Consider the following 12,192-nt stretch of genomic DNA (forward strand, 5'->3'; position numbering starts at 1 on the left):
AAAAAATGGGAAATTTTTTTTTAAACCAAACATCTGAAATATGTTCAAATTCTTATCTGCTCCCTAAATTTTATCTAACCCGTATTCTGTTTGGGAAAGCACAAAACTATATCAAATCAGAAGTCCTGGGTTAGAGGATTATTACTTTGAACCGTTTGACCTTGGAAAAGTTATTTTACCTTTTCTGTACTTAGATCTCTTATCTGTAGGGGGGGGATGTGACATAAGCAGCACAGGTGACAGCTAGGAGAAGAAGAGGGACCCAAGCGGACAGCAGAACACAGGCTCTATCAGGTGGCACTAGTCTGAACATGCCAGCTCTGGTTTTCACCTTCACTAGGATTTAACTACCTTATTGGTACCCAAATATCCTCATCTTCACTCTGTTTTTCCTCCAATAAACTGCTATCAGGGACTAGTTTTTACTTCACAGATATGCGGGTGTGGGTATGTATGTGCATATGCGCGTGCATGTATGCATGTGTGCGCATCTTTTTTGAAGACAGGCTAGCATCCTAGGTTAGCTCTGAACACCGGAGCCTCTTGCCTCAGTCTCTGAGTGCTGGGCTCACAGGCGTGCAGCACCCTCCTAGCTGTTCCGTTTCCACACAGTCATATTTTCCAAGTGGGTGCTCGGTGGGTAGGTTTCAGATGGAGTCTATGAGACAAACTACAAGAGCACCAAAGCATACATTTTGTTAGGAAAATGGCTCAAGTTTATTGTCAAGTACTTATCACTATTACAAAAGGGAGCAGGCCTTTTCGGCAGGCAGATGTCCTCCTCTACCCTCCTCTAGAGGTGAAGGGCCGAGCAAGCTGAGGGACTCAAGCTCCTCCAGTCCCTGCTACATGACAGGCAATGATGCTGTGGGGGGAAAGACACCATGAGCCATGGGGGGAAAATGTGTCTGGCTCATTAAAGAGAATTTTCTGAAGGCCAAAACAGGGGAGCTCATCGTAGTGTTACGTGAGAATGTTAAATGTTAAATCGGTATGTCACAGCACTTTGGATTTGGTGGGGGCGTGCTGTACCCATTTTACAAATGAAGGAACCACGAGGAGCTGGGATTCAGCCTCTGGGAATCTAACTCCAAACCTGGCTTTATACAGGAGTCAAATTTCGTAACCACTGAAATAAATTGTTTTTTACTTAAAGGAATTGTAACTTTAAAAAAGTAGAGATGGGAATATTTATAGACTTATGATTCCAATTTAAGATACTTAACTTAGTATCTCATTATGATTAGAAACAAACATTCAAAGACCATTGCTAATTTTGAAAGCAATGCTAAACTAATTTTTTAAAAGCCCAGGTCTGCAGACACACTTCCCACACAGCGGCTGCCTGCCATGCCTGAGGCCTGTACTGGATCCTCAGCAATACAAGGGGGAAATGCTCAAATAAAACAGAAGGGAGTGACAGTGTGGCGTCAGGTGCTCACACCATTACCTGTGAATTACGGTACGCACATCAACTCCTTCATATTAAAAAACCCAGTTAGGCTCCAGTTCTAAATCACACCACGGGATGCATCATATAATCAATTGCATATTCATTAAATTCACTGCAGTTTTCCCTTTCGGTGGCTTTAAGGTAATGCCATTACTTAAATTTGATATAGCATGATAACACCTCCATTTTATGAATAAAGAAACCGGGGCCGAAGAGTAGACGTGACAAATTCACGCAGCTGGTTGGGACCAGAGGTGGGGCTCCAGCCCAGACAGCTTTACTTCAAGCTCACATCTGTGCCCCTCGCTGCCACCATGCTCTATAGTGAAAGCCATGTCCCCTAGGGGGGGACACTGATGAAGGTCGCTGTTCAGAGAGTCCTACAACCCACAATGTTCCCACGTGGCATCCTGGAGCTCAAACTTCACCATCCGCCATGCCACCCAACCCGTTCAGGTTCCGAGATGTTCCCCAGGGAGTACAAGGCACACCAGGCACGCTTTGACCGTGAGCACAAGGATTTACTGGTAAGCATCCACTCTCTTACCATCTACGCTGGCATCGTCCACCAGGATGATCTCCTTCAGCAGTATTGCAGGCGAAGAATAGAGCACGCTGTGGACGGTGCGGAGCAGCGTGGACCACGCTTCGTTATGAAAGACTATTATGACGCTGGTGGTAGGCAGGGGAGGGCAGCGCTTAAATTTCTGCTCAATACATCTAGGAGAAGTTAAACAAGCGGGAGAGCAAGGATGACTTCTCCTGATTTACTTCACCATTTCTATACCATTGCTAAGTTATCGTTATTTAATCATTATCACCCCGAAATGATGGCAACTCAAATAAATAAACATAAACAAATAAAGCAACTCAAATAAACAACTAGAACCAAATAGACAGCAATGCTTATTCAAATATGACAATCTCCTAATGGTACATAAGTATAACTAGGTTGAAGCAAAATTCTAGAAGCAGCTTCTTCCTCCTAATCATGCTCACTGATACAGGCAACATAGGTCAGGTTTTCTACACTGTCCGGTTTTAGAAAGAGACCTAACCCACAAATGAATCAATGTGCAAAAATCAAAATGTCTAACTATTGTTCAATACAATTTTTTTTCTTGCTTAAGTCACACATTTTTCTTATTGATTTAAACGGTGTAACTTCATTTCCCAAGTTAATTTAATCAAATTTAGTTTATATATGGAATTAAAACAAGAAGTAAGCTCATCCACTAAACCTAGGTTCTTATCATCAAATGCTTAGGACCATTTGACTATCTGTGTTAAAAAATTCACTCTGAAAATGTGCTTTGCTATTTGATTAAGACCTATCACTTTCAAATTATCTTTTAACGGGACATACTTAGAAATTTAAAAGTCTATATATCCACGTTCAAAGGTTTATGCTGGGCCAGTCATGATGGTACATGACTTGAGTACCAGCATTTGGAGCAAGAGGCAGGTGAATCTTTGTGAGCTTGAAGTGATTCTGGTCTACATAGCAAATTCCAGGCCAGCCAAGTCTACATACTTAGACCCTACCTTTAGGAGAAAAAAATAAAAGTCTTATGCATATTACCATCTGTTACATTGATATACACAGGGAAAGGATTCCTAAGCAGTCTTAATTTGATTAATTAGTGCTAGTATCAATTACCTAAAAGTATCACAGATTGTTATCTAATTCACTTTTGCAACATTGTCTTCCTCATAAAAACATTATTTACAAACTAATTTGGACAGAAAGGCAACTGTGGCTCCTTACAGCCTCCAGCCCTTGAGAGGAGATGCCATGCTGAACACAGTCACCAGTCTTTGGAATGGAGGTGAGGACAGAGCGGGGCATTTACAACCCAGGGCACGACATTAACTGTGTGTGGTCTGTGTAGAAGATAAGCTGACAAGACAGCAGTGTCTGTAAGGTCATTGAAATGTCATGCAGGACTGCTCCATTGGAGGCCGCAGACTATACCATTCCCCCACCCTATAAAAACAGCACGCAAACAATCAAAGATTGCTGCTCAGACTCAAAGGGAAGGAGGTAAATGATTCACTCGTAGAGATAAGATCCAGCACACTTCAGTTGCTTTGAGTGGCCAGTGGGCCTTCTCCAGCGTGGCAGCCGAGCCTACAAACAAACCAGCAGGTCCTCTCATGAAAAGCCTTCATTAACCATACCTTGGTAGAAATGTGCTTGGGATGCTTTCCCAAAAGCAGGTCAGTAGGGTGAGATGTTTATGGAAGAAAAAAGGGATTAGTCAGAGGTAGCTGTGAAGCGGACCTATCAAGAAAAGTGGACAGGGAAAAGAGAGGACAGGGAAAAAAGCGTAGAACGTCACACACAACTACAGCAAGTTACTTTTCGTAAATTGAATTTTGAATAAACTACCGAGTAAAAATAAAACGCAAACATACATATTCATTTTATCATAATGATACAGAGATAGATTACTAAATATAAGTTTATATTTTAATACATAAAGGTTTATAAACTAATGTACAGTTCTGGAAAATCCCACAGTATGACATTTTCTCATGTTATAAGGAAGGAAGAGAATTTGGGGACTAAGGATTTTTACTTACCTTTATTTGCTATATAGTCAATTAATACAATAACAATTAAGAATTACATGACATTAAAGATGCAACAGACAAAACTGCACACACACACACAAACACACATATGTGTCCCTAGTAAAATATTACCAATTTAATTGTGTGAGGCATTCCCTCCGCTTAAGTAAGCTAGAATTTATTTGCCTGGCAAGTAACTATTAATGAGAATTAGTAAAAATGAAAGCGAGAGGGTCACAGGCCAAGTGTTGATTCCATCATCAATGCAAGCAATAATATTTCTCAGTATGACTTTATAAACTGCAATCATTCTGAAATAATGTGCACAGTAAATTTATGCCACAAACCATTTCATATCATTTAAACTAGTGTGATCAAATAATCTGCTGCAGAGACCCTACATTTACTGTAAGACAATTTGTAAAATTCAGCATTTAGAAATCGCTTAAATTATAAATCAGGTCATCATCTGGCTTTAGGAGACACTAGATCCATCCACGTGGCTGCTGAGCCTTGAATAAAATGCTAGTGAGATTTTCAGAAAAGGGGGGGTCCCCGCTGATTCTTATATTCAAAGAAACAACTAGCCTTTAGCACTCCCCACAAAATGTTAATCCAGAGAGTGGCGGAGAAGCAGATCTCCAACTCCAAACTAATAATGGCTGTTAATGTGCTCAGCTGGTTTTTTCTCCCTCAGTAATTAGATTACTGAACGTTACTGAAGTTTACTAACACTAGAGTTAAAATGCTCATCTTGAGAAGATAGTAACTGACATGTAATGAATAAAAATTATGCTAAATGAGTTTTTATGGGGCCTGCTTTTCGGTCACCAAGTCTCCCAGAATCAGTAAAATGAAATAGTGCATCTGAATCTATCGATAAAAGAGAGAACCATCTTCAGAAACATAGGGTGTTTTATAGAGCAACCATTTCTTCCTGCATTTACTCTGAGGGGATGGGCAACTTAACCTTGAACCACACCGATTAGAATAGAGTTACATCATACTTCCCTCTGCAGCTTCAACCTGCAGGGATGCAAGTAGTCAGAGTAGGAATTCACAGCTGCACATCTAGTAAAAACTCTCTGCGTGCAGATGTAATCTGTTAGAAACAGTAAACGAAATATGTAGTAGGCACCAGTTGCTTACTGTTTGCCTGTCTTGTGTTCTTAAAAACTCATGGATGGTTCGAGAGTTCAGGAATTCATCCCACCCTTTGCAATTCAAATACAGCATTTAAACCTCACCTTACAGGTAACGAAGTGTTTAATTAAAGGCACAGAGAAAGATTCGGTATAGTTGAGACAAGTATTAGAAATGACATCACTTCAGAAGGCTTATTTGCCTCTAATTCTATAGCCATGAGAGCACACGAGCAGAGCCCTTGAGCAGGTGGAAGTGACTTGTAACAACGTCCTCTCTAAGAAGGAAATGTACAAACCCAGGCCTTCTGAGATCTAATCACGTCTCGACAGTACACAGTGTGTGTGACATAGTTTACAAGCTAACACACTACCTAATAGCTTCAAAATCTTGGCACAGTTTAAAAAACATTTCTATTCAATAGCATATCAGAGAAGTGAGAACTATCCCTTCACTTCCTCTATTTTCTATAAAAACTGTCCAAATGTTCCTAAGTGGATGAGGAAATTATAGCATTTTTTTGGGGGGGAGGGGGGAGATTCCCCTTGAGTATACATCAGATCTAGAACATGGTTTTCTAATTCAGAAGGTGCATTTCCTGTCTCCACTGCCAAACCAGCAAGAGCTACGGATACTCTGCCTCAATAATTATAAAGAAAATCAAAGGAGACATCAAACGAACAGCACTGGCTGCTGTTTTGCTTCAGAGTGCCTAAGGAGCCAGCCTGAGTTAGCGCCTCTTCCTTGAAAACCCTGCTGAAAAACAGTAAGGGAAATTCTTCAACATACTCAGGCGGTCGGGTGTCAGGTCCAAGGTCGCGGTGTAAAGAAATCCTGTCACTGGCAAAGGCGTTGAAGCAGTGCTTGGTCTCCCCGCGCTCTTTCTCCTTCTGCTCCTCCAGGCTGAGGTGGGTGACTTTGAAAGGCTTGCCGGAAGCACCAGGTGCATTAGAATCCTGAGGTGGGCGGTCAAGGACGGGTTTCAGCTCAGCTGCTGTATAGTACCCTTGCAGACAGGGTCTCTGGGGGATGTCAATGCTCGGCTTGATGGGTGCTCCTATTTGCATCTTTGGCATTGCATCTTTGATATTGTTTACAGCTTCGAGCATGAAGTCAAACATTTTGTTTTTGTTTTTCAAGTTTCTCTCCATCTTTGATTCCTCCTTGGAATATTGAACGCTTACTTCTCGTTGCATTAAAATCAAAACGACCAAAAAGAAAAAGATGACCACACCAAGCTTCCAGAACTTTTTGTAGTAATGTTTTTTAATGTGCAATCTTACTAGTCGCTTTAGGTGAGCCATTCTGGCATTAAGCGCTTGTTACTTGACAGATAACAGCTATGGTTTTCTTTGTTACTTATACTTTGTATCATAGATTTGCTGGTAAAAGGTTTCTTTAAATAGTAATACCTACAAACAGAGATGACAGATGATGTTAGTAGTGATTCTTTTCTAAAGTCAGGGTACAATTCATTACCTCAGCCAACCACTGAACATGAGCTGCAATGTCCTCTTAGGGCTTAAAGAACACGTAGACATTTCACCGTCAACAAAATGACACTTTAAGAAGAAAATAGCTATGGTCATTAACTGTGATTGACTGTGCCCTTTGAAAGAAGAAACTTCCTTGCCAGGAAAAAAACAAAACAAAACAAATCAAACCAAACCACACCACACATTTTGTTCACTCTGTCAACAACTACTACTACTATATGATACACACAAAATGCTGCGTTGCAAATATATTTTTCAGATTTTCAAAAAGGATTGTCTGAGCTTGCTAACCAAGGGGTCAGCAAGGGGTCAGAGGCCTTCGTGAAGTGGATTATAAACAGGGCAGATGCATAGGGAAGTCATGCTGGCGTGCACTGCCAAACAACCTCAACAGTGACCTTCTTTTCATGTGCTTGGCCATTAACCAGTGAAGCACCGCTCCAGCTAAGCAAGCTGATCAAGAGGCTGCACCTGTAAGTCGGCTGGCATTCTCTCCCAGATCTGCTCACAGGGCATTGCTGTGAGTCAAGGCAGAATGGCTACACGTCTTACTGTAGGGTAATTTACAACTTACAATCAAGTTAAGTCATTGCTTTTTCCAGCTACTTCAATAACTCGGGCAAATGCAAAACCTAACAGCACAATGAGAACTGTGTTGGCTTTGCTTGAGGTGTCTCTGGGCCTCCAGCATCTGAAGGCAGAAGTTGGCCTGCGGAAGGGCTGCTTGCAACTGAGCATGAGACGAGAACACTGCATTCGTTAGGCCCTGAAGTGAACCAGTATGAGTGGAGGGCAGCCTGAATCAGGCTGGAAGTTGAGTTTCTTCGTGATCCTTGAAAATATATTGTGTAAACTGGGTGGTGGTGGTGGTGGCGCATGCCTTTAATCCTAGCACTCAGCACTCAGCACTCAGGAGGCACAGGCAGGAGGATCTCTGTGAGTTTGAGGCCAGCCTGGTCAACAGAGTGAGTTCCAGGACAGCCAAGGCTACACAAAAAAGCCCTGTCCTGAAAAGCCCAAATACATACATAAATAAATACGATAATAACAACGTAAAAGGGCTCAGTATAATTCCAAGCCATTCCCAACTATTACCAGTGGTGATGAAAGGAACATTGCCTGTTTTGTTGTCCCCCCCCCCCAGCCTAAAAATAAGGAAATGTCGTTTGTAACAGTGAAAACTGACTTGGACACTTTACTGGGCATTTGCTCCAATGCTATTATGTAATTTAAAATAAGGAAAAAAAATTAACTTTGGCCCCAAAAGATAGCTCAGATATGATGTCTGTTGCCCATAAAAGCGAGACCCCAATGTTTTCTGGGCATTTCTGGCGTTAGGAGCTTCATGGTAGCATAAGGTGACCAGACGCGCTTCCGCCCGTCTTCAAACACTCCGTGTAGTGGTCTCATCTACACTTGGGCCACAGCATTCCAACGCTTCCCCTCAGGGCACAATGGCTGAGGGGTCAAAGTAATATAGGGCAAGCCAAGGGGCACATCAGGGGCAGATTGGAACGCTGGCAGAGGTCTTAGAGGAAAGCACCCAGGAGTGGCTGACATGGCTGAACAGAATCTTGAGAGATAAAAAACTCTTAGGCAGATTGCCAAGACGGAGAGGAGAGATAGACTGGCATATTTAATGGCTTGGAAGTAAAGAAGGAACAGCCTGATCCGAGCCGAGGTGGGGAATGTCGGGAGACAACACGGGGAGGCCAGGGAGAAACCAGTTCACAGAAAGCCTGCGCATCTTCTGGGGATTCCAGAATTTACCCTTTTCTTCTTATCTTAGGGGCTGATGACTTTAAGTCACCATCATAATCAATCTTATGTATTGGAAAACCCAGCCCTAGTAAAAGCGATACTATCAGGGGTACCAGAAGGTAGAGAGGAATCTTAAAGAGTCTAGCCACAGAATTAATTACATTTAAGAGAAGAACAGGAGCGGATGGCTACAGAGACAAGAGTTGACAGAGGCAGGTACCAGTTCTGAGACTGGCCAGAAACCTGCCTTGGGGGAGTCCTAGGAGAGGCTGCTCACAGAGAGGAACCGGTTCCCGGGACAAGGTAGCTGCTGAGGGGCAGTGTCTGCTTTTGAAGTCAAGCTCAATTTTTAACGCATAGCTGAGGCCAAGATAGCTCTGGGCTGGTTGCCTGGGATAGAGGGTAGAGAGCTACCTCCACAAATGACCAATTGTTTCAGGCCTTTGTGTGAGTCTGGGAAAGAGTTTGGGGAGCAGCTACCTAGGCTAGAAGGATCCAGTTTTACTGGCCAAGTCAAGTCCTGTAAACAGGACAGAGTAGGGGAGGCTGGCTCTCGGAAAGCTGTTCCCTGTGGGGGCCCAGCACTATAGCAAGCCATGGAAAGAGTCGATCAGCGGTATAAGTACGTTCACCAAGAGCCCCGAAGCCAGGAGGGGAAGCCCCTGTTCTGTTCAGTGTCCTTGAACCACTTTGCTGGCCTGGCTGAACACTGTATCAGTTGGTGCAGGCCAAACCCTTATGAGATTCTGCTCTAATACTGCACGGCAGGCTAATAATTAAAGCACACAGACAGTATAAGCTGGCGAGCAGTAAAGGCTTTCCACTCCCCAGCCTTTCCTGTCCACTACAGGGTTCAGTGTTATTCTCTGTAGATTAGGACCACAGCAGCAGAGCTGGTGAGACAGCCTCAGTTCCTGCTTCCCAAGCCTACTACTCACAGCCACGGACAAAGCCCTCAGGTAGCTGGGGAGGGGTGCTGGCTAACGTTCATGGCCCATGGCGTGTGTTCCTTACTCTGTTTCATCAGTAAAAGCTTTCTCTTGAAGAGAAAAATCCTTCGGTGTATTTACATGAGATAAATCTCTGCAGGATCTGCCCCTTCTGAAAAGCGTAGATACACAGCCTCAGATTCCAGCCTCACCAGGCTTAAAGGCTCAGCTCTTTCGAGGCCATGGCCGCACAAAGCATCGTAACTTCCAGTCAACCAATAAATATCTATATCCCTGGCCAGTGGACAAACACAGTATCTACCTGTCGGAAGAATTTCCTTGTTTGGGGAGGGCATCTCTTACATCTAATAATGGGCAGGGCTGGATTCGGCGGCTGTCTATTCTCAGTGCTGCTGCGTAACTGCATTCTCTTCTGTGAATCAGTTCTGAGTTTTCTTTCTCTATCATTTGGACTAATTCCCCCCAAGAAGTCACAGATATGAGCTGGAAGGGACCAAGGGCTATGGTTTGGGACAGAGTCACCCAAAGAGCCTTGTGTTAAAGGCTCGCCTGCCCTCACCCCCACTCAGAGGAGGAAGAACTTGAGGAAGGGAAGTCTAACGGGGCAGCAGTTCCTTCTGCTACTTCACCTCGATGAGGTGCTAATTTGATATTTTCTGTTTCTAAGAATTGGTGCAAAAGTCTCAGGGCTTCCCAGGATACTCTGGAAAACGGCTGTTGGCACAGCTAGAGAAGATACTGGATCTGGGAATTGACACAGGTTTGGAAAACAGTGGAAACGAAAGCTCTTGGTTCTGACAACTAAAAGATGCTTATCTGTTCCAGTCCTTAGTGACCACTAGGCATCTGTCAAAAACATCTCAGCTGTCAGGAGTGATGTAGAAGGCATGCACGGCTTTCTGGTGGTTCTACAGCCCCACCTTCCATTACAGGAGAAGTATCTACTTTGTCTTTGGTGGTTAAGGTGTGTTTGCCTCTTTGCTTCGGCTGCAATGGGATCCCATTAACTGCACTGAAATCAGGAAGCTGATCTCAACGACCCGAAGAGAGCGACCGCAGACTGCTTTATCCACAGGTGCGAAGGCAGGACTCATGGATGTATTTCACAACATTTAAGGGAATGACCCTGTGGAATGTGGCTGGAGGGTGAGTGTCTGGGATGCACTGGGTAGTAAGTCTCATCAGCCAGCCCGTTTAGGGAGGGGCAGAACACAACTCCTAAGCAGAAGGCCATTTCAGTTCATTCACCTTCCGTGGAAGGCCCAAGAGGATTGAAGGATGGGGATACAGAGGGCAGAGCAGTAAGACTCCTCACTCAGCTCAGCTACTTCCACCTTTCTACGGGCTTCCTCTCCACTCCTGCCTGAATCTCAGTACCCTGCCAGCCTGTAGAAGGGACAGCGAACTTTTCATAAGGAGTCAATCATTCCCGTCCTCCCCACCTTCCTTTTTTTCTTTTGTTTAAAGACCAGATGGCCTCTATTGCAATTTCTCAATGCTGGGTGTGGGGGGGGGGAAGGACAATGTATAAATAAGTAAGCATAAAGCACATCTGTGTTCCTATTATTATTATTTTACAAGAACAAATTGTGCACCAAATTTGGCCCAGGGGCTGTGTATTCCAACCCTTGCTCTAAAACTCCTAAAAGACTTGAATCTCAACATAGCAAATTTCCCCTTGCTCCCTCCCTAGCTCCACCAACCTGGCTGTAACACAACCATATCCATCTTCACATCATTCACAGCATTTTTAAGGTCAGGTGGCAAAAGGGCCTAATAGGAAACACAAAATAGCTTTGCCTGCTGCTTCAATTTTCTCCGGGGCCCCAGCATCACCCCTCGCCTCGTGCTTTAGAAATCAAAACTTCCTTTGTTATAAGTTTACGTCGGACATAAAGCATTCTCAGCCTAAAACATAACTGCTCCTTCAATAGCTGACCTCAGGGTGGTTTTCCTGAAGGCCTCGAGCAGTCAGCTGTCACACAGGGAGGCTGAGGATCCCTGTGCTGAATGACAAGCTCCAAATAGGGAGGGTCCATAATCCTGCGGGATTTAAACTTAATTCCCTAAGCAATGGGTGAGGCCCTGGTGGATTTTAAGCAGTATGTTAGCCAAAACCAAAAGCTAAAATGATCGCCCTTGAAAGTTGTGCAGGATATACATTATTTTTGGAGAAAGAGGAGCTCAGATAGGAGGGTAGAGGCAATTATGGGATTATTAAAAATGATGTGAGCAAGACATGGATAAAAGAGATATGGAGGTTTGGAAAAAAGACCTGAGAGGCAGCTGAACTCAGCAAACCATTTGATAGCAGGCTAGGGAGATTCAATCTGAGCTGAGGATGACCTTTCACTTGGTGAACGGAAGTCGCTGATGAGCTCTCTACACTAGACTAGGAAAACTGTGTCAGACAGCAACAATGAAACACTGTACGCTATGTTTGCAGATGACGACCATAGTGAAAAGCTTAACAGCAAAAATAAATTACGAAGGAAATGTGTGAAGGTAATAATGATTTTCTTAATGTGGTATCTTGACATTCTTAATGCCATAAACCATTTCTCAGGAAGATATGTTATACAAAATAGGAAAGGGAACAAGTAGGAAGGGTTCGTCACATCATCTAAAAAAATAGCAACTCAGGAGATATCATCAAAGGAAGATCACCAAGAACAGGCCTGATGGAGGAAGGTCATTGGTTAATTAAATAAAGAAGCTGCTTGCCCCGATAGGTTAAAACAGGAGGGAGGAGTAAACAGAGCAGAATGCTGGGAGGAAGAGGAAGTGAGGTCAGACTCCACAGCTCTGCTCT

At 43.6% G+C, this 12,192-nt stretch overlaps 1 protein-coding gene across 2 annotated transcripts in view; it reads right to left on the reverse strand.

Moving 5' to 3' along the window:
- Galnt3 (polypeptide N-acetylgalactosaminyltransferase 3) overlaps positions 1–12,192 on the reverse strand; it is a 35,915-nt gene that overhangs the window by 13,349 nt on the left and 10,374 nt on the right. The window contains exons 2-3 of one of the 2 annotated variants that reach the window (XM_005346497.2): positions 5,963–6,585; positions 2,001–2,173 (exon numbers count right to left, since the gene is read on the reverse strand). In XM_005346497.2, the coding sequence (XP_005346554.1) occupies positions 2,001–2,173; positions 5,963–6,477 (688 nt within the window). In that variant the 5' untranslated portion in view covers positions 6,478–6,585. Of the gene's footprint in view, positions 1–2,000; positions 2,174–5,962; positions 6,701–12,192 lie in introns of those variants that run through there. The other variant, XM_026789444.1, reaches the window with a different exon arrangement.

This window comes from Microtus ochrogaster, chromosome 4 (assembly GCF_000317375.1).
Source record: "Microtus ochrogaster isolate Prairie Vole_2 chromosome 4, MicOch1.0, whole genome shotgun sequence".
NCBI classification, from domain to species: domain Eukaryota; kingdom Metazoa; phylum Chordata; class Mammalia; order Rodentia; family Cricetidae; genus Microtus; species Microtus ochrogaster.